Raw genomic sequence first — 19,857 nt, 5'->3', positions numbered from 1 at the left:
GGGGGTTGGGGGCGCGCGCGTCTGACCCCCGACCGAGCGCGTGCTCGCGGGGGGAGGGGCTGCGCGCGCGGGCGGCGGGGGCGGGCCCGGTGGGCGGGGCCTCGGAGCCTTATAACAGGCGGCGGGGGCGCGCGCGTGGCCAGAGAGCGAGCGCGCAGCGGCGGCGGTCGACCCAGCGCGTCCCGGCCCGGCCTCCCGCGCCCCGCGCCCCGCGCCCCCGAGTCCCCGCGCCCCGCGCCCCGCGCCCCGGGCCCGAGCCCCGCCCGCCGCCCGCCAGGCCCCGCGCCCCGCGCCCCGCGCCCAGGACCGGCCCGCCCCGCTCAGCCCGCAGGCCGCTCGCCGCCGCGCCGCCATGGGGGTGGAGGGCTGCACCAAGTGCATCAAGTACCTGCTCTTCGTCTTCAATTTCGTCTTCTGGGTGAGCCCCGCTGGGCGGGGGCGGGTGGGGGCGCCCCGAGCCCCGCAGGCCGCGCGTCCCGCTAGGCCCCGCGCAGGGGGCGCAGCCAGGCCGCCAAGTTGCGGGGCCACCTGTGGGCGCCGGGCGCGGACGGGGGTCCTGGGCCGGCAGCCGGGGGGAGGTGGGGTCGTCCGGGGCGGGGGTGGGGGCTGCGAGACGGGGCCCTCGGGGCCTCTGCGCGGCCGGGCCGGGACGTCTGGGGGCCTCGGGTCTGTGCCCGCCGGGGGACGGCGGTCGGCGTGGCGGGTGCGGGCTGCGACCCGCGGGCCGCGGTGTCAGGGACCACCCAGCTTCGCGGCCGCCGAGGGGGCTCGGGGGCGGGGCTCCCAGCGTCCCGCCCCCATGAGCTCATCGGGGCCGCCGCCCCTGGATGGGCCGCCGGGCGGGGGGCGGGGGGGGGCGCGCGCTTGGTCCGAGTCTCTGGAACCGTCTGCCCCGGGCTTGGCCCGGCCCCGCCCAGCCCCGGGTGCCGCCGCCGCCCCCGGGGATGGCGGTGAGGGTCCCGGCCGGGTCGGCACCCGCACAAGAAGCGCCTCAGCCCCTCGTGGCCTGCGTGCGGAGCGCCCGGCCGCGCTCTGTGGGGCCGGCCCCCTCCGCTCTCAGCCAGTCCGAGCTTGCGGTCCCCGCTCGCTCAGGAGGCTGCGGAGGCTTTGAGGGGAGTGGGACCGGGGCGGCCGTTCCGGGCCGGCCCAGGGCAGGGGGCCCTCTGAGCTCCTCTGGGGCCTGGGTCCCATGGATGCCCAGGTCTGGGCATAGGTGTGGGCTTGGCCATTCGCCTTGGAGGGAGGTGCCCTCAGGATGGTCGTCTAGGGGTGCACGAGGGTCTCCGGCTCCAGGCTGCCGACTTGCAAGTTGCGTTTTCCTGGCCTGGGTGGTAACTGCTGGCCAGTGACCACTGGTGCTTTGGCTTTGTTTCTGTTTCCTGCCTGTGTTGGAGTTGGGGAGGGGCCCGGAGTGGGTGCAGGAACCCTCCTCCAGGCCCGGCCTTGCTTCCGCTTGGCCAGTCCCCTGGGCAGTGCCTGGGAGCCCTCCTGGACCCCTCTGCTGCCCCAGGCTGCTCACCCCTTCTCAGGGAAGGACCATGACCACATCTGGCCGACAGCGTAGTTCCCCAGTAGACTCGGGAGGGTAAACTTTTGAACGGTCCCCTGAGCAAGAGCAAGTCCCCTGAGCAGACTGGGCGCATCTGTTTCCCATCTGGACAGCGGAGGGTCCCAGCAGGGAAGACCCCAGTGCGGGTGTCGGGGCAGTGAGGTGTTTGGGGTGGGGAGGACAGAGGCCGGGCTGAGCTCTAGCCAGGGGTGGAATGGAGGGGTCATACCCCACCTGGGTGGGGAGGACAGATTGGGGGCCCGCTGTGGCCACTGACCTCTGCTTGGGAAGTGGGGAGCAATGGGGCTGTCTGGAAGGGCCAGGACTGGCCTGAACCACCCCCTTTGCCGGAGCAGTGTTCAGTGTTCTTTTAGTGTTTGCCTGCTGTGGTCTGGGCCTGTGGGGTGTCGGGGGGACACCCAGAGGCCCTTCTGCTGGCCTCTGAGCAGAGCCTGGATGTGGGGTGAGGCCCTGACCAGGAGGTGGAGGGCAGGCGGAGGTAGAGGGTGTCTCGCGGATTGTTGTCCTCAGGCGGAGTGTCCTTGCTGGGTAGGTCCCTCCCCGCTGCCCAGCCTGGGAGGTCTCCAGGGCAGACCCCCGCTCACCCTCCAGCTCCGCCTGGGTGAGCCTGGTGGTTCCCCCAGGCAGCTGGGGTGGAGGCTGGACCCATCCCCAGGGGCTGCTCTTTTTTGAAGCTTAAGGCAACGTTTCCAGGCCTCTCCCCACCAGGCCACCCAGCTGGGCATTGAGAACTGTGGCCCCACACACCCCTGCTGTGGGGCTGAGCAGGGTGGGGCCCGGGGCCACCAGGCTGGCAGGGCCCCTCTCTGCCCCCTGTCCCGGCGTCCAGCCTCACCTGGTGGGTTCGGGACTGTGGAGCGCTCACCCCGCTGCTTGAGTCGGGTCCTGGGCCTTGGCATCCAGCCCCTGAGGTGATGTCCTCCACATCCTATCCCCAGGGCCTGCGACTAGCTCACACCCTGAGGGTGGAAGTCAGGAAACGGCTGTAGGGCCCAGATGGCCAGCAGGAAGACTGCCCGCCTTGGCCGGCATGGGCAGCGCCCTGGGGAAGGGGCTCCGCCGGTGCTGGGTGACTCTGGCTGGCCAGGCTCCCTGCCCGCAGTGCAGGTGTGGGTGCTGAAGGGGAGCTGGGAGACACTGACAGGGGGTGTCTGACCGCATCGGGGCCCTTTCCAAGTTCCGCTGTAGGAGTGGAAAGGCTCCCACCTGGGAGCAGGCCTCGGAGGCGGTCCAGCCGGCTTCTCCAGGAAGGAGCCCGCTCACCCCACACGCTCACAGGCCTGTCTCTCTCCTCCACGAGCCAGGACGTCGGGGCCCCAGGCGGTGTGCCCCCAGTATGCCTTCGGGGTTCCCTGACCCTGCAGGCATCCAGCCGTGAGGCAGGGACAGGAGCGGGGTCACCAGCAGCAGCCCCGGCCGAGCCTGGCGCAGACGCCCTGCCCTGCAGGGAGTGGAAATCCTCCCGGTGCTGGTGGGACCCGGAGCTTCCTGGCAGAGGCCGCTGGTACTCCAGGCTCCTGCTTGCGGCCGGGCATTTCAGGAAGAGCAGAGGCTCCCCTCCCCGTGACCTGGGGCAGGAAGCTGGCACGCGTGAGCCCCGCGCGCTTTCCTCATCTGTGAAGTGGGTACGGTCCCAGGCCTGTCCTTGGAGGCCGGCCAGAGAGAGCAGGGCGTCCCGGGCTGGCCCCTTCTCCAGCCTAATGCCTTCAGTGGCTGCTGTCCAGAGGTGGGGCGGGCACACGAGGCTGGGAACAGGGCTGATGAGAAGCCTCGCTAACTGGCATTTAATTCTCGCTTCCAGACAGCACATGACTGTCTGTCACTTAGCGGTTCTGTCGCCTTCCTTCCCGGAGAGGGGATGTGAGACCCTGGCAGGCTCCGGGTGGGGGTGGGGGTTTCCTGTGCCGGTGTTAGGGGGTGGGCAAGTGCACGCACTGAGTGGCAGCGCTTTGGGGGAAACGGCCATTGGCCTGGGACAAGAAGAGGAAGTGTGTGGTCTGTCCCCGGGACAGACGTTGTCTCCCACCCCCCACCGCGAGGATGTCCAGGTACCAAGAGGCCTGGGACCCTGGTGGGTGCTGCTCCAAGGCTGCCTCCGCACCCCCCCACCCCCGGCCACAAGGTGCCCACCCCCCCACCAGCTCAGGTCTGCCTCCAGAAGTTGAGTTCATCCCCAATCCCTAGCTCATTCTGGGAGTCCGGTCAGGGAAAGGGACCCAGAAACCCACCCTCCCAAATCACGGGCCCTGTGGCTTCACTTCAGCGCCTGAAAGCCAGAGAGGGCAAGAGCCGGGTCATCAGATCAATACGGCAAAGTCCAGGCACCCATGGGAGGAGCTGACGATCACCTCTGCGCTGGCCCAGTGTTTCAGGGTGGGGATGGGGCAGAGGCACAGGGGTTCTGCCTCTGGCCCTGGCACCCCAGAGCCCAGCTCAGGGCATGCCGTGAGGGCTGGGTGGTTTTCACCCCTGGAGCTGCCCAGGGGCCGTGTGCCTTGTCCTTGACCGAGAACCAGGCTCGTCTGGACCTGGCCCTCAGGACCCTTCTCCCGAGTTGTTTTCCATCTGTCCTGCAGAATGTGGTTTGACCCAGCATGCTTCCAGAAACCTCTAGACTTCAGTGCCTGTCCCGCCCCCGGCCCCAAAGCACACAGAGTTTCTACTCTGGGGCCTGGCCTAAGCCCCTCCTGATGGCCGATGGCCGAGCAAGTGTTGACTCACAAGACCACCTGGGGGCTTCCAGTGCAGTCCGGGATTCTAAGGGAGTGCCCATGGGCAGGCAGGAACCATGCCCCGTACTAGCTGAGGATTTCCCTTGCTAAGCCGGCTGCCTGGGGCCACCTCTCCAGGCATGAGGTGGGAGCTGGCCGGAGGGAGGGGCTTAGGAGGTGGGGTTGGGCCCGTCAGTTCTTCTCCTCGGTGGTGAGGGTGCTCTGGGCAGAGGGGGCTGGGAGCCACAGAGGAGGGGGTACCTGGGGCCCGGCAACTCCACCAGGGCCTGGGAGTTCGTGCTCCCTTGTCCATTTCTAACTTTGGAAGTTAGTGCTGCCCCACCTGCCTACGGGGACTGGGTACCATGGTCATTGTCCAGGAGGTGGAAGACAGGAAGTCAGGGCCGCCCGCCCTGCAGACTCTCCGGCTGGGTGACCCACGCCCAGGTCGGCCCAGGTCATAGTTGGGTTGGCCCTAGTGCCTCTGGGGGAATGTCGAGTAGCTCCCTGCCACCTGTCTTCCCTGGGTGGGTGCTGAGCTCGGTTCCGCGCTGCTGTGAGGACTGCCCATCTTCCTGCGTGTCCAGTCCTGGGCTGGGAGGCTGAGCCCAGGAGCTCAGTGCCCTTGGTCTTGGGGGGCAGGGGGCGGGGGCTTCCAAGAGGCAGCGGGTTTGTCCCACCCTGCGCTCTCAGGGGGTCACACTGTCTCACACAGCTGTGGCTCTGCTTGGGTGAAGAGCCCGTGCGGCTCCCTAGCCCAGGGGCTTGGCCACCATCCTTTCACTTGGTCTCAAGGTGATAAGACCTTCAGGTCCCCCAAGGTAGCACTCCCTGGGCCAGCGAGGCCCTGGGCTGGAGCTGTCCCTTCAGCCTCCAGCTGGAGCGGTAGGAGGCTGAGGTCCCCAAGTGACCACACGAGGAGGTCTTTCTGCTGCTTCACGGCCTGGAGGGGCTGCAGGGCTGGGGCTCTCCTGGGACAGGGATCAGGCCACCCTGACTTGCCTTGGGAGACCTCCCCTGCTCTCAGGTCCCCTTCCTGCGCCTGCCCGCCTCCTGTCTCCCTCTGCAGTCGGTGCCCGGCCCGCCTAGCTCCTCCTGGTCAGAGGCACAGGGCCTGGTCCTGCCGCAGCCTGTCCTGGGCCCTTCTCTGTCGGCAGGCCCCTCCCTGCAGGGGCGGAGGGGGCAGAAGGACTCCCGGCTCTGGGGGGTCGGTTTGGGGCCAGGGAGCAGGGCACTTGCTGGCTTCACTACCCAGGTACTGGGTGGTGGGGTTGGGTCTCTGATGTGCCCCTGGAGGAGATGGGGTGTGGCGGGGGCCTGCGCTCACCTCTTGGTGGGAAGTGGCTGCCGCAGCCCCCAGCTGGTGCGACCAGGAGAGCCTGGGTCACGAACCCCTTGCTCCCTTCTCCTAGGTGCCAGGCCAGGGGGCTTCCTGAGGTCCGGGGGCCTGCAGCCGGCTCCGCTTCTGGCCGAGGTGGGGGTCCCTGCTCTTCCCGCCCCACTTCCGACCCTGGGCTGCTCCTGGAGGCCCCCCGCCGGGAAGGCCCGAGTTGGGCCTGCGGCACCCAGGGAAGCGTCTGGCCCTGTCCCTGGTGGTGGGGTCAGTCTGCGGGAAACCAGGACTCCCACCCAGCCCACGGGGTGGTGCCAGCACCTCCTCCTTCCCCTCGGACCTTCCCCCACCGTCGGTGGAGCATCTGTGCTGTACCTCTTCCCTCTGACTTAGATCCCTGTCCCTGAGGGCGTTTCCGGCCCCACTTCCTGCCTCTTCACTGCCCTGCTTGGGGGGGGGGCGGTCTCCAGGCCTCCAGGACCCCCCAGCCGCCCAGCCAAGAACGCTTCCTGGTGCGTTCTCCCTCAAGCCTGTGTACCCGTGGAGGTGGGGGGTCGGGGAGCAGAGCTGGGGTGGAGTCAGGCGCCCTATCCCACCACCCTTGGGCTGGAGCTCCCCCCCACACACTCCTGCCTCTGGGCGGCCAGCATGCTGGGAGGCCTGTGTGGGTGGGGCTGGGGGCAAGCGCTCCGGGTGCCTGGGGCCTGGCCGGGGTGGGGGGGGCATAGCAGCGCCAGGCCTGCCCGGGCAGCACCCGTCGCCTCTTGCTCCCTTTCAGCCACTTCTTGGAAACGCCAGGCGGGCGGGCAGGAGCCCAGCTTGGCAGCCCCTCCTGTTCCAGCTGACGCCTTTAGTTACTAATTCTCAGAAACGAAGAAAGAAACAGAAACGGAATCTTTCACAGTGTCCTGAACCCGCCACAGCATGTCCGCTGTAGCACCTTCCCCTGTGGCCCAGCCATCCACCGCCCTTCCCGGCATGGCCCCTTGTGGGGCAGGGCCCCCGGGGCAGGAGCAGGGGGCAGCCCTGCAGAGGCGGTCCTGTGCAGGGGTCGGGGGGTTGCGGGGTGGGGACATCTGCTGCTCCCAGCACTGGTGCTTGCAGCCACGTGGCCCTGCGGCAGGGACCTTAGCAGAGATGACCTTGTGACCCCGAGAGGCAGGGGCACCCTTGGCCGCCGCGCCCTGGGCCCCACCCTGCACCGGCCCGCCTGCTCTCCCTGCACGCTGACCTCTGCTGGGGAGCGCACGTCCCGGCTCCGCAGTTCTCCACTCCCTTCTCTGACCCTAAAACCTCGATTCCGTCGGCAAAACGTCAGCACGATATTTCCAGATGCTTCTCCGGGCCCTGGGAAGCCCACTTCTCCGGGGACCTGGCTGGCCCCAGGACAGCAGCCGGGATCTTTGGGGGCCCGGATGAAGTTGCTTAGAAGTTCAGACATTGAGGGGCGCCTGGGTGGTTCAGTGGGTTAAGCCTCTGCCTTCGGCTCAGGTCATGGTCTCAGGGTCCTGGGATTGAGCCCCGCATTGGGCTCTTTGCTCAGCAGGGAGCCTGCTTCCCCCTCTCTCTCTGCCTGCCTCTCTGTCTAGTTGTGATTTCTCTTTCTGTCAAATAGATAAAATCTTTAAAAAAAAAAGTTCAGACGTTGGGGTCCAAGTGGGGAGTTGGCGGTGTGACTTCGGTGTCGGTAGAACCCTGTGAAACAATCGTGGCATCATGACCGTGGACATGTCCAGCAGCCCCAGAAGCGCCCGGGGGCTCGTGTTTGTCCCCCATCCCCGGGCGGCCGGTGGCCTGTGTTCTGTTACTGTGGCAACTTGCACTTCTGACACTTCTGTAGAAAGGGAACTTCGTTCTGGTCTGGTGGCTGTCCCCCAGCGTGGTTGTCAGCTGAGAACATTTTGTGTCGCTGCCGGGACCCACCATGTTCTTGTTCCTCCGCCTGTGAGCCCGACACGTGGGTCCGTCCCAGGTTAGGGCTGGGGATGCCAGGGACCGCCAGGGCCCACGTCATGGTGTGGACACGCACATTTGCATCCCTGGGTGGACACGCGGGGCGGCGGGTGCAGGCCGAGCTAGAGGTCCCAGCAGGCCAGGGGCCACGCGCCCCTCCACACTCCGCCCCCTCCGCCGATGGGGAGGCTCCTCGGGGCTTGTGGCCAGGGCAAGCCCAGGGCGCCAGGACAGCAGAGGACCACAGCGGGAGGCCTGGGACAGGGGCTTCCCCGCCCCTCCCCCTCCGCCCCGGGACATCTCACAAAGGCCGCTCTGGGCCACAGTTTCAAAAGAGAACAAGTGATGGTTTCAAGCCCGAGTTACCACAGCAACCCTCGGCCTCGACACCGCCTCCCTGGGAGCCCCAGATGGCAGCCACCTCAGGAGGAGCCGGGGACTCAGGCGCCCGCCCTGCCCCCGCCATCCCATGGGCCCCCTGGCCATCTTCCGTGGCTGGCAGGTGCCACCGAGAGGCGCAGGATGCTGGGAGTCCGGGCCTCCGCCCTTGGAGGTCTCCGCGGTGGCCAGAGGGGTCGAGGGAGGGGACCCTGGTGGTCCTCCCCACCCACACTCGAGGAAAGGCAGAGCCTCCGAGCCTAGCCTGCCCCCACCAGACCTGGAACCCTGGGAGAAGGGGGCTGAGAAGCGGAAACCCCGGGCTAGCTGGGGGGCAGCCTCACCTTGGGGGCATGGGCCCTGCCGGCCAGACTGTGAGCCAGGCCAGGTGGAAGGGCCTGGGAAGCAGCGGGGGTTTCCGTGGGACATGCCGCGGGGCCGGGGCCCGGAGTCACATGCACGTCACCAGCCACCGTGTCGGGGGTCTGCTCCCCAGCAGGGGCCTCGGGCAGGTGCTGGTCTGGCCAGGTGGTTTTCTGGGCTGGGGGGGTCTCCTCCCTTTAGGATGTGGAGCTCCAGGCCTGTGTTTGGGGGTCAGTGTCTGCTGCGGCCTGGGGAAGGCTCCGTTGCCAGCGCCCGGATGGTGGGAGGAAGAAGCGAGGGACTGTGGCTGCACAGCGAGGCCCTTGGACCCGCACCGCGGTGGTAGCTTTGGGAGCACCCTCTGGTCTGTGGGGCGGCTGGGGCTAGGCCGGCCTGAGGACAGAGGCTGGGGCCCGAGAGTGGCGCCACGGCCTGTGTCAGTGAGATGCTTATGTGCAGTCCGGGCCCGGCGTAGTCGGGCTCCCCTTCAGCAGCGCCGCACGCCCGCCCCCCGCACCCCCCCGCCCCGGGCCCTGTGCTCGCAGGACGGTGAGTCTGTGAAAGGCCTCCCCAAGCCGGAAGTCTCTGTCCTCCGCTAGGCTCCAAGCAGAGCCCCCTTTCCTGCCCCTGCTGCCCAGGCAGCCCCTCCCTGGCCTCTCTGGGAGCCCAGCTTCCTTCCTCCCGCAGCGGCTTCCCTTCCCAGGCCCGGCGGCGGCAAGATTTCTTCCACACACGGCCCAGCCCCTCGCCCCATGGCTTCCTGGAGGCCTCGGCTGCCTCCGCTGGTCTGTCGTTCCCTCCCCGGGCCACCGGGGCCCTGCTGGCATCAGACCCCCACCCCTCTCCTTCTCTTGGCAGCAAAGACTGGAGTCCCTTCCACGGGGTTCCCGGATGAGCTGGGGACAGCGGGGAGCACCGGCTGGGAGGAAGGCCCAGCGGTCCCTGGGGTACTTGGGGCGGGTGTGGGCTGTGGCCAGATTCAGGAAATGAAAATACAGGGCCTCCAACCAAATGTGCGCTTTGGCTGGAAAAACGAATGCTGTCTCGACGTGAGCGTGCCGGTCCCGGCCTGCGGATGTCGCTCCAATGCCCGTCTCAGGGGCCGGGTCCCAGCAGCGGGCGTGTGGAGCGGGCAGCCTGGACCCCAGCGGTGCCTGGGAGCGCCACCTGGAGAGGGACGCCCTGAGCCCGCGGGCAGGTGGAGGCGAGGGGCCAGCCCCCCGCGCCTTGGGCGTCCGGTGTGGCTCGGCCCACACTCACCCCTGTGGTGCTCTGGGCAAGTGACCATGTCCCCGTTTTTCCCCAGCTGGCCGGAGGCGTGATCCTGGGTGTGGCTCTGTGGCTGCGCCACGACCCACAGACCACCAACCTCCTCTACCTGGAGCTGGGAGACAGGCCTGCACCCAACACCTTCTATGTAGGTGAGTGCACCTGGCTGGCTCTGGGCTTGGGGGCCCGCGGGAGCGACCTGTCAAGATGTCTGATCACAACTGCTGCAGTGAGGCGGTCAGGGAGGACTTCCAGGAGGAAGCAGGGCACGGGCCAGGCCAGCAATGCTCGCTGGGCTGCTGGGCGGCCGAGGCCTGCCAGGAAGGGCTCTCTGGGCGAGAGGGCGAGAGTGTAGGCAGAGTGAGCCCGCCCAGGGGCCTTGTGGTCCGTGGTTCCATGGGGGTCCCCTGCTTGGCTGGCGGGGGGGGGGGGGTGCAGCAGCCAGGCTCCCAGGCAGCGCTGGGACAGCACGGGGTTTGTGGGCTGTTGAGACCCCACCAGATGGCTCCTGGGGGCCAACTGGGGGCTGGAGGCCACTGGGTGGGGGCAGGGGAGCCGCGTCTTGTGGTGGGTATTTCAGGGAGGCTTGCAGGGAAGGGGCGGGGCTGGATGCCTGCCTGGGCCGGGGACTGGCCGAGGCAGCTGGAGCAGGGGGGAGGGAGACTCCCAGGGTGAGGCAGGGGCCATCGGGACTCAGGCCGCCCCCAGCCACACCTTGCTGCCTTATTAGGCCGCCTGCCTCCCAGGCACCAGCTGGGCCCCTCAGGGGATCGCGCCCCCACCCCTGCCCCACCCTGTCCTGCAGAGCCTCCCTTGGTCCTGGGCCAGCAGGAGGCAGGGCCTGGCCCTCCTGGGGCTCTGGAAGCCTTGTTTCTGTCCTTTAAAGGAATGGCCTGGCCTGGCCTCTCAGGTCCCCACAGGCCCGGCAGTGGGGCGGGAAGTGTGTGTGGGCCTTTCGGGTTCGGGGCTCCATGTTAGGGCCAGCGGCCGCCCTACTGTGTGCGGCCCAGCAGGGGGCTGGGTTCTTCCCAGCTGCTGTTCAGGGGAGGGGGCACGCGCTGGCGGTGCTCGCTTGGTCACTGAAGCAGGGATGGCCCAGGGTCCCCTGGGGCCACAAAGGGGACATGTGTCCTCCCCAGCCTGTGCTCCTCCCGGAGCTGCTGGGTGGAGGGGTCTGACTTGGGAGCACTGACAGGGTGCCCCCTTTCCTCCCTGGAGACAGAAGCCTGCTGCTCTGGCCACGGACTCCCAGGGCCGGCTGCCCCTGGAGGGGGTCCCAAGCCTCCCCTCTCCAGATCCACAGGCTCCCCCGGGTTGTGAGCCTCCTCGAAGATTTGAGTCTCTTGAGGAAAGCCCCCCCCCACTGCCTGTTACAAAGGCACCCCTGAGAACCGTCACCCAGGGTCTGCCAGGGGCCAGGCACCCTCAGGAGCAGCGTGGTCAGCTTTGCTTATGTGTCCGAGGGCAAGGAAGGGCCTCCAGACCCATCAGAGCTGTTTGTCTCCTGCAGACCTCCTCCCAGGGTCCCCCTCCCCTTCCGCAGGGGTTCCAGCCTGCAACATCCTGTCTGGGGTGCTTCTCCAGGATCTGGGGTGCCGTGGGTGTAGGCAGGTGATTTGGGAAGGGGCCCCCCACCCACCTCATGGCCGGAGCAGCTCCTGCTCTCACAGTCTCACAGTCCGCTGTCTGGTCCAGTACGGTAAAGGAGCTAAAGGCCCCCTTGGTCCAGTGCAGGACTGGGCTGGGAGGGCTCAGGAACCCTGAGAATGGGCTGGGCACACAGAGATCCACTGCTTCTGCTCTGGGCCTTACCGGGAGGAGGGAGACTGCAGGGCTGTGCCCGGACTCCAGGAAGGATGTGGTTCTATACGAGAGGCTTGTAGGGGGCAACACAGGCACTGTCCCACCAGCCTGTCCCTCACAGGTGCCAGATTGGGCTGTCACTGTGGGGCCTAATCCTGGTTTGCAGGGGCCCCCACGTGCCTCTTCTGGCACTTGGTGGGGAGCTGCCGTTGGGGAAGCAGCTTCAGCCACTGGACTGCTTGGCAGGCCTGCCCAGGGACCTGGGCTTCTGCAGCAACCCCCACGGGCTGCCGAGTCCCTCCCATCAGAGACGGGCCTTCTGGATCCGCCCGAGGCAGGCTGGGCCTGCCAGAGAGGCGGGGGAGCAGATGTAGGCCCTGACAAGGGCTCTTTGTCCAAGGCTGGTAGGGGTGGGGCGGGGGGGCAGGTTAGGGGGCTTCCTCAGCATCCAGGACAACACTGCAGGGCCCAGTGGGTCCCCGACTGCGCCTGTTGGAACCAGACCTGTCTGTGTGGGCCATGGGCCCTGAGAAGGGCAGTGCTGCCAGGCCAGAGGCACCCCCTACCGTCCTGGCCCTTCCTGCATCCCCAGGAGCCCGTGCCCAGCACACGGGCACTCCCACGTGCTGACCCAGAAATCTCCCTCCCACACTACACGCCATCCTCGGCAGACCAGGTCGCCCCAGCTGCCAGGCCACCTCCGCCGGCAGGCTCCTGTCCTCCTGAAGCCAGCTCGGGCCCACTCCTCCAGCCCAGGGAGCCACATGGAGCTGCTGGATCTGACCCCCTGCCCGGGCACAGTGGGCCTGGCCCTGTGCACCAGGAGCGCGTGGTCCTCTGTGGCCCCCGCTGAGTCCCAGAGACTTCAGGGACCAGAGAGGGTGCAGGCTGTGTGTGGCCTCAGCGGGGAGCGAGGCAGCGCACAGATGGCCAGGCAGGGCTCTCTGAGCATGCTGCTGTGCAGTCAGTCCTGGCCTGGTCCCCGGCGGCCCAGCTCCTGGGGTGTAGACCCACGGCGGGGTGGGGGGGTGCAGGGCAGGGAGATATGGGAGGGGCACTTGCCCCGTGGCCAGGCCGAGGTGCCCTCGCTGCTCCTCTAGGGCAGGGTGGCCCGAGCCCTGGGTGGAAGGTGTGCCCATGGCCAGGGAGGGGGGCTGGGACGGGCGGCCCTCGGGGACCTCGCGCTCTGAGAGTGTCTGTTGCTCCCCCACAAAGGCATCTACATCCTCATTGCCGTGGGTGCCGTGATGATGTTCGTCGGGTTTCTGGGCTGCTACGGGGCCATCCAGGAGTCCCAGTGCCTGCTGGGGACGGTAAGGCCCGGGGCCGGGCGGGGGCAGGAAGGGGGTGCAGAGGCAGAACCCAGAGTTCTGGAGGCTCCGTGTGTTTTGGTCAGATGGGCCCCTGCTTGGCGGTGTGGCCCGGGAGCGGGGACTCGCCGGGTGGCCTAGGGACCGTTCCTGGAATGACAGCCCTCTGGAGTCCCTGTGTGGCTCAGAAACCCCACCCTGTCCTATTACGGTGATGTGGTTCCTAACTTGTGGTTTTACAGTCGTTTTTCGTTGTTTTTAATACAAAGGCTCAGAAGCAATGAGGGGCGCGTCCCAGTTCCTCAGCAGCCTTAACGCAGAAGCGGGGGCCCGGCTAGCCCAGGAGGCATGGGCAGCGGGCGTTCGTGTCATGATGACCCCTTTCCCAGAGGGAGGAGTGGGGTGTGGACAGGGGTCACTCGGGGCCCAAAGCCCCCGGGGCCGGGCCCTGGCCTGTGGGGGTGCTGAGAACCTCGGCAGGCCACTGCTGGGACCGAGTCTTACCCCCGACGCGGCTCGTCCCCGGTCGGGGCGGGGTGGCGGTGGGGGTTGACTGCCGGTCACTCGGGCGTCTGTCGGGCCACTGCTGGGACCGAGTCTTACCCCCGACGCGGCTCGTCCCTGGTCGGGGCGGGGTGGCGGTGGGGGTTGACTCCCAGTCACTCAGGCGTCTGTCGCCTGCACACGGCCAGCCCTAAGCTGCCCCATGCCTGCCCTCATCCCGGTGTCTCTGCTCTCCCCTCGGTCCTGCATGGCCTTCCCAGTTCTTCACCTGCCTCGTCATCCTCTTTGCCTGTGAAGTAGCTGCCGGCATCTGGGGCTTTGTCAACAAAGACCAGGTGAGCCCGCGGCCACAGCAGTAGGCCCGTCCCTGCTGGGCTAGGGTTGGGGAGGGCCTGCTGCTCAGGTTGTGGGGAATGGGTTGGGCCTACCTTGGATTGTGGGGTGCTCTTTGGGGCTGCCCGTGGGCCCTGCCTCATAGAAAGGCCCTGGAAGGCTTTCTGGAGGAGGTGCGAGTAGAAGGCAGGGCCACTTGTCTCCCAGCACCAGGCCGGGGTGGGGGTGGGGGCAACCAGGTCTACCCTGGGAACATCACCTTCTCAGGAGAGCCAGGAGAACATGTGCCCCCTCCCCCGGGATGGTCCCTGCGGTGGCTGTGACCTCACCCCTTCCGCACACCCCATCCCCAGATCGCCAAGGACGTGAAGCAGTTCTATGACCAGGCGTTGCAGCAGGCCGTGGTGGACGATGACGCCAACAACGCCAAGGCCGTGGTCAAGACCTTCCATGAGACGGTGCGGGAGGCACTGCTGGGGGGTGGGGGACGGTCCTCTGGGGTAAGGCCCGGCTGGGGTGGAGCCTGGCCCAGCGCCGACCTCAGGGGCAGGAGGGGTGCTGTGACCTGGCAGGCTGCGGAGCTCTCTCTGGGGTGCCCCGGGGGGATTCTCAGGGACCCACCGGGAGCCAGGTGAGCCCATTAGGCCAGGTGTCTCCCCAGGCCTCACCTTCCCCAGGCTGTGTGTCCCTGGCCATCTACCCACGGGTCGCCTGCACACAAGGGCGCAGGGCTAACCCGGGGGTCTTGGTCCCTGCAGCTCAACTGCTGTGGTTCCAGCACGCTGTCCGCGCTGACCACCTCCATACTCAAGAACAACCTGTGTCCCTCGGGCAGCACCGTCATCAGCAACTTCTTCAAGGTACACGGGGCCGGGCGGGTCCCAGGGTTCGCCAGGCTGCTTGGGGGGCTCTGGGGGGTGCTGGCAGGTTGGGCCCCTGGGGGTGGTGGTCTCTGCCCGGCTCCCGGGCCAGCACCATCTGCCTGCGGCTCAGCAACCTGAGCGGAAGACTGCGCACCTGCCACGACCCACCCTGCGTCTGTTTTAAAACGGGGTGTGAGGTAATTGAACAGAGACCAGGCGCTGCTCACACCTCTCCGGAGGGGCCGAGCCTCCATCCATGCTCTTTCCTCAACAAGACTGCGCTGCGGGACTGTGGGGGCCTGAGGGCCTGCGCCCCTGACCGTCCGCTGGCTCTCTCCCCCCACCCGCCATCCAGGAGGACTGCCACCAGAAGATTGATGACCTCTTCTCGGGGAAGCTGTACCTCATCGGCATCGCGGCCATCGTGGTTGCTGTGATCATGGTGAGTGCACGGGCCGCGCATCTGCCCAGGGCACCCCCACAGGGCTGCAAGTGCTGACCGTCCCCCCCACCCACCCCGCAGATCTTCGAGATGATCCTGAGTATGGTGCTGTGCTGCGGCATCCGGAACAGCTCCGTGTACTGAGCGGACGCAGCCGCTCGCGCTGTGGGGACAGGCCACTGGGGACCCTGCAGCGCCCCGGAGTGACCGGACGTTTCTGAGGAGGGCCGCCACCGCCCGTGTATATAACTTCTCCGGCATCACTCTGCTCCACTTATTAGCCTTTTTACTTCTGAGGTTTCGTTTTTGTCCTGAAGTTCCCCGTTTCCCTTCGGGGCTGAAGTCACCTATAGACGGCATGTGAGCGGGCCTTGGGGACTGCGAGGCGGGGCCCCCTGCTTCTGCGGCTGAGGGGCTCTGCCTGCTCCTGCGGGCCTCTCCTGGGGGCCCTGTGGCCCACCCACCTGCCTCCCGGGCTGCACGGCTCATGCCTTTTGTAACCCCGTCCCCGCCCCGCCGCCTGTCTCGAGCCGGTCCGAGCAGCCTTCGCCTTCAGCGCACCTGTCCTTTCTAACGCGTCACCTGCCACTGTAATGACACCTCCGAGTCGCTCAATAAAGAAGGAGAATCCGGGCATGCTAACGGCGGTCCCCGTGCCTGCGGCGTCCGAGCCGGGGCGGCGGCAGGGCGGAGGCGGGCCTCGCGGGGCGGCCGGGCCCCCCAGACCACTCCCCACGGCAGGTGCCCCCGTGCCCCCTTCGCAACCTCCAGCCGGCCTCCCTGCGCCCCCGAGTCCTGGGGCAGCACCGCCCGCAGGGGCAGAGCCGGGGGTGGGGGTGTTGAGGTCGGGCCCGCGAGCCTCCCCTTCCCCCCGGGCCGGCTCCGCGGAGGGCGGGCACCGGCACCGGCCCGCCACGGCTTGCGAGGGCCGGACTCGCGGGGCTGAGCGCCCGCCAGCCGGACCCGGGGTGGACGGCGGCCCGGCCGCCTCGCCGCCGGGCACGGACCGGGTCGGTGCCGGACCGACCCCGAGAGGCCGCGCCTGGCTGCCGTCGGGCTCGGGTCCCCAGCGGCCTCCTCGGGGGCTCCCGTTGGGAACGAGCCCCGGCCCGCATCTGGGGCCATCGGGTCTCGGCGGGGTCCGCCTCCCGCCGCACGGGTCTCCGGGAGGACACGGCGGCCGCGGGCCCCTCCCACGTGCCCCCCGTGGACCCTGGGGCGTCCCGGCCGCGCAGCCGCAGTCCGTGCCGGGGGTCCCTGCGGGGCCCGACCACGCCGGGGGGCGGCAGGGCGGACGCGGCGGGCAGGCGGGGCGAAGCTGCCCCGAGGCGGAGCGCAGCAGCCGAAACCCGTCCGCCCGCCGCCCCCGACCCACGAAGGGCGCGGCCGCGCGCTTCCGCCCGCACCGGAAGCACTCGGCCACGGCGCCGCGCGCGACGATGCACTTCCGGCCTGAGGAGGCCGCTGTGCTCGCGACTCCCAGCAGGGGGCGCTGGGGGCCCGGGAACGCGGCGCTGGCCGTTAGCCCTCGAGCATTCTGGGAGTCGCCGTGGTGCCTCTTCCTCCCCCCTCTTTTCTCTGCTCAATTCCGGCTCTTAGCGGGACGAAAGCCGTCGTTTCCGGGGAGGAAGGGCTCAGAGGAAAAGCGAGGACGCATGCGCAGGGGCCACGCTACCCGACGGGCCTTGGGAGTGGCGCCCCAGTGCCTTGTGGGAGATGTAGTTCTCCTAGTGCGGACGATGCCGGACTGGGCCGGCGGAGGACTCGGTTTCCCAGAAGGCGGAGCGCAGCTCAAGATGGAGCCGGCCAGGCCGCGGCGGTCCGGTAGGTTTGCGGCGAGGGAGTTCGGCGCGGACTAGCGGCCGCGCCTCTGGGAGGTCGCTGTCCGCACCCTGCCCCGCCCGGAGCCGCCCCCGTAGTGCGGCGCGTCTCCGGCCCCTCGTGGGCTGGGCCCTGGGACCCCGAGGCTTGTGAAGCCCGGACCCTGTCCGGCCCAGGCCCCCGACCGAGCGGAGGAAGCCGGGGGTGCGCGTCCCGGGGGAGCCGGTGGTTCCGCCTGCCGGGACGGGGCTCCGGCCGCCGAGCTCCCGAAGCTCGCGGAGAGCCCCGGGAAACGCTCCCGATGGCTCCTCCTGCCATCGGGATGGCACAAGGCGCTGCCCCCTCGTCCCCCCGGCGCGGCCCCGCTCCGGCTGCTGCTTCTGGTCGCGGGGCCCTCCCGGCGGCGCGGACCGCAGGGGCGCGACTTCGGCGGGCAGGGGGCTGGCTGCAGCTCCGGCTTCTCTCGCGGCGTGCTGCGCGGCCGGCCCATGGTCTCTCCCTCCCTGGAACACTTGGGGTGCTCCCGTTCCCTCGGGAGGTGCTCCCTCGCTTGGGGACTCGCGACCCAGAGCACTGGCGGTCTCGTCTGTGTTTGGTCAGCTGCGGGGCACCCGCGGCCGCGCCTGGCCCACCTGCCGGGTCCTTCGTGGGCGCTCCGCAGCGGGTCACCCTGGGCCAGGGCGGCTTGGTGGATGGATGGGTGAGGCCTGGCTGTCCCTTGAGCCCGGAAAGACAAGGTGCAAGGTGCCCGCTGGGTCACACTTGGGCACTAAGCGAGAGTTGGTCCCACTTCTGTGCTCTGCTGGGAGAGGGGAGCTGTGTGCGCGGTTGGGGGGAAGTGCCACCGGAGGCTGCTGCAGGGCCTGCCTCTGCCCACCAAGGGTGCCAAGGGTGACACCCCGCTTCGCTGTGGGCCTGACCCTTAGACACCAAGGACTCAGCTGCGGACGCCCATGGAGCTTCCAGGGCCTCTCCCAGCCATCAGGAGCCGCCCACCTTGCCTTGGACCAGGCAGGTGGCCCAGTCTTTGTGCAGTCCTTGGGGCGTGCCACGCGCCCCGCTGAGCCTACCTGCTCGAGGGGGGTGGCAGCGCAGAGCACAGGCTGCTGTTGCCGTGGGCCGAGCCCTGGCTGGCTGCCTCTTGCCACAGCCCCACCCTCCAGCAGGCCCCTAACCGGGGCTCCGAGCCTTGACCGGAGTCATTGTTACAAAGGATCTGCTCTGGGCCTGGCCTCTGTCTGGGCTTCATAAACCCAGGACCACCCGTTGGGGTTGTGGCACATTTCTGCACCTTTGCAAGAGTCTGATCTGATGCTCGGCTTCTCCCACCTCAGCCCGCTACAGCTGAGCCGCTGGACGGCACCGGGACCGAGGCCACCACGCCTTTGCAGCACTTCCAAGCCCACCGGCACTCCAGTGTCCGCACAGACCGCGTCAGACGAGGGAGGTGAGAGGGCTTTCAGGGGACGGGGATCTCCGTCCCTTGCTCTGCAGGACGTAGTTCTTTCTGTGGATCCCACCGCCGGCCCAAGGACAGTGGGTCTACAGGAGGGACCTATCGGGAGTGCCTGCGAATCTCAGACACGAACTTCTTGGGCGGTCTGGTCTGGGTGTGGTGTGCCCTGGGACACATGTCTGAGGCAAGGGCAGGAGAGCCCCTGGAAGCCCAGCAAGGGACAGAGGTCGGCGCTCTGCCTGCGGACACCGCATCTCTCAGCGACTCAGACTCTGATGTCAGCCTGCCTGCTGGTGCTGAGATGGAGGCTCTGTCCCCGGGGGTGCGACCTACGGAGGCCCAGGGGGACTCAGACCCCGATGAGGCCTCTTTGTCTGCGAGGGGCCTCCGCACGGCCGCGGTGCAGCCGTTCCAGCTGAGGGGCATGAGCTCTACCTTCTCCTGGCGCAGCCGCAACATCTTTGACTGCCTGGAGGGCACAAGCAGTCAGGTGCTGCCCTCCGTGGAGCAGACTGACGCGGGTGATGACGGGGACTTCCCCCAGCCGCGGGCACCCGCAAGCCGGCCTCCAGGAGAGGACCCGGGCAGGGCCAGTCAGAGCCCTGCTCCTCCGAAGTTGCCCCCCGTCCCTGACTATGTGGCCCACCCTGAGCGCTGGACCAAGTACAGCCTGGAAAATGTGGCGGAGGTCAGCGAGCAGAGCAACCGGGCTGCTGCTCTGGCCTTCCTGGGCTCCCCGAGCCTGGCTGCCCCCAGCGACCGTGTGTCCTCTTTCAACCAGGATGCCTCCAGCTGCGGGGAGGGAAGAGTCATCTTCACCAAACCCGCCCGAGCTGGCGAGGCCAGGCCTGAGAGGAAGAGGGCCCTGAAGAAGGCAGGAGGGCCTGGGACCCCGGGCGCCCCAGGGGGCGAGGGCTCCGTGGAGCTGGCCCACCTGGCCGGGCCTGGGAGCCCGGAGGCTGAGGACTGGAACAGCCCCCATGGGGGCCTTCAGGAAGTGGACGTGCTGCAGGGGGCCGCCCACCCCAGTTCAGCGGCCGGGCCCCCCGTGGTGGAGACCGTTGGCTTCCATGGCAGCAGGAAGCGGAACAGAGACCATTTCCGGAACAAGCAGAGCAGCCCTGAGGCCGCAGGCGCCGAGATCTGAGAAGAGACCGCCCGGCTGGTGTTCCCGGACAGGCTGGCAGAGGAAGGCAGCTAGGGCCACTGGCCGCTTGGGGTTGGGTGGGGCCTGGGGCTCCAGCCCCTCGGGAAGGGAGCCAGCGGGCCGCCAGGGGGCGGCGGCGGCATCCTGGGCTGGAGCTCCGGGTAGTGGTGTCTGAAGCAGTGCTTGCCGGTGGACGGCAGAAGCCCTGGCCCGCCGAGTCCCTGTGGGGCAGCAGTAAAGGTTTCGGACTTTCCTTCGGCTTCGGGCCTTGTGGTGCTTCTCAGGTCAGGACCAGCATGGCTGGGCCGTGTTTGCCCCCCACTGCCCCCACACGCCCTGTTCTCTCGTTCGATCCTCCCTAACTTAGTGTCCGGGGGACATGGAGGCTTTTTAAGTCGACGCCTAGGTCTAAAGTAGGAGGTGAAAAAGACCCTGGGCACCTCCGGGGCTGAGCTCGATCCCAGCTGGCCAGCCTCTCCTCCTCGGGCAAGGAATCAGAGGAGAGGAGTCCCTGCGAGGCCAGTGCGTGAGTGGGGGCAGGGCCCCTCCATGGCCTTGGCCACTCTTGCCCCTTGGCTCTGGCCCACCCAGGGCGAGTATG

At 68.3% G+C, this 19,857-nt stretch overlaps 2 protein-coding genes and 1 long non-coding RNA gene across 7 annotated transcripts; 2 read left to right on the top strand and 1 right to left on the bottom strand.

The window, feature by feature from the left end:
- The first annotated feature begins 146 nt into the window (after positions 1-146).
- Positions 147-15,121, top strand: CD81 (CD81 molecule). Of its 3 annotated transcripts, none has more exons than XM_082749251.1 (8): positions 147-418; positions 9,615-9,729; positions 12,596-12,693; positions 13,455-13,529; positions 13,881-13,985; positions 14,286-14,387; positions 14,746-14,832; positions 14,914-15,121. In XM_082749251.1, exons 1-8 carry the CDS (start codon positions 353-355, stop codon positions 14,974-14,976), a joined length of 711 nt encoding a protein of 236 aa, XP_082605377.1. In that variant the 5' UTR covers positions 147-352; the 3' UTR covers positions 14,977-15,121. The 3 variants fall into 3 exon arrangements, with proteins under 3 accessions (XP_082605377.1, XP_082605376.1, XP_082605378.1); XM_082749250.1 differs by lacking the exon at positions 147-418 and adding an exon at positions 7,893-9,255; XM_082749252.1 differs by lacking the exon at positions 147-418 and adding an exon at positions 8,077-8,857.
- A 28-nt stretch (positions 15,122-15,149) lies between these two features.
- LOC309873517 lies at positions 15,150-16,002 on the bottom strand. The gene is made up of 2 exons (XR_014316399.1): positions 15,749-16,002; positions 15,150-15,696 (listed from the first exon to the last, which is right to left on the bottom strand). It is a non-coding gene; the product is annotated as an uncharacterized lncRNA (long non-coding RNA).
- Positions 16,003-16,032: 30 nt separating this feature from the next.
- On the top strand, positions 16,033-19,509 carry TSSC4 (tumor suppressing subtransferable candidate 4). 3 transcript variants are annotated; one of them, XM_082749237.1, is made up of 3 exons: positions 16,033-16,656; positions 17,988-19,265; positions 19,299-19,509. In XM_082749237.1, the coding sequence occupies exon 2, from the start codon at positions 18,285-18,287 to the stop codon at positions 19,254-19,256; it is 972 nt and encodes a 323-aa protein (XP_082605363.1). In that variant the 5' UTR covers positions 16,033-16,656; positions 17,988-18,284; the 3' UTR covers positions 19,257-19,265; positions 19,299-19,509. The 3 variants fall into 3 exon arrangements, with proteins under 3 accessions (XP_082605363.1, XP_082605365.1, XP_082605364.1); XM_082749239.1 differs by having other exon boundaries at positions 16,033-17,353; XM_082749238.1 differs by having other exon boundaries at positions 16,033-17,390.
- The last annotated feature ends 348 nt before the right edge of the window (positions 19,510-19,857 follow it).

The sequence above is a fragment of the Mustela nivalis genome, assembly GCF_964662115.1.
Source record: "Mustela nivalis genome assembly, chromosome: 9".
NCBI classification, from domain to species: domain Eukaryota; kingdom Metazoa; phylum Chordata; class Mammalia; order Carnivora; family Mustelidae; genus Mustela; species Mustela nivalis.
The sequence above is the reverse complement of the archived record's forward strand: the minus strand, read 5'-3'. Positions and strand labels throughout refer to the sequence as shown.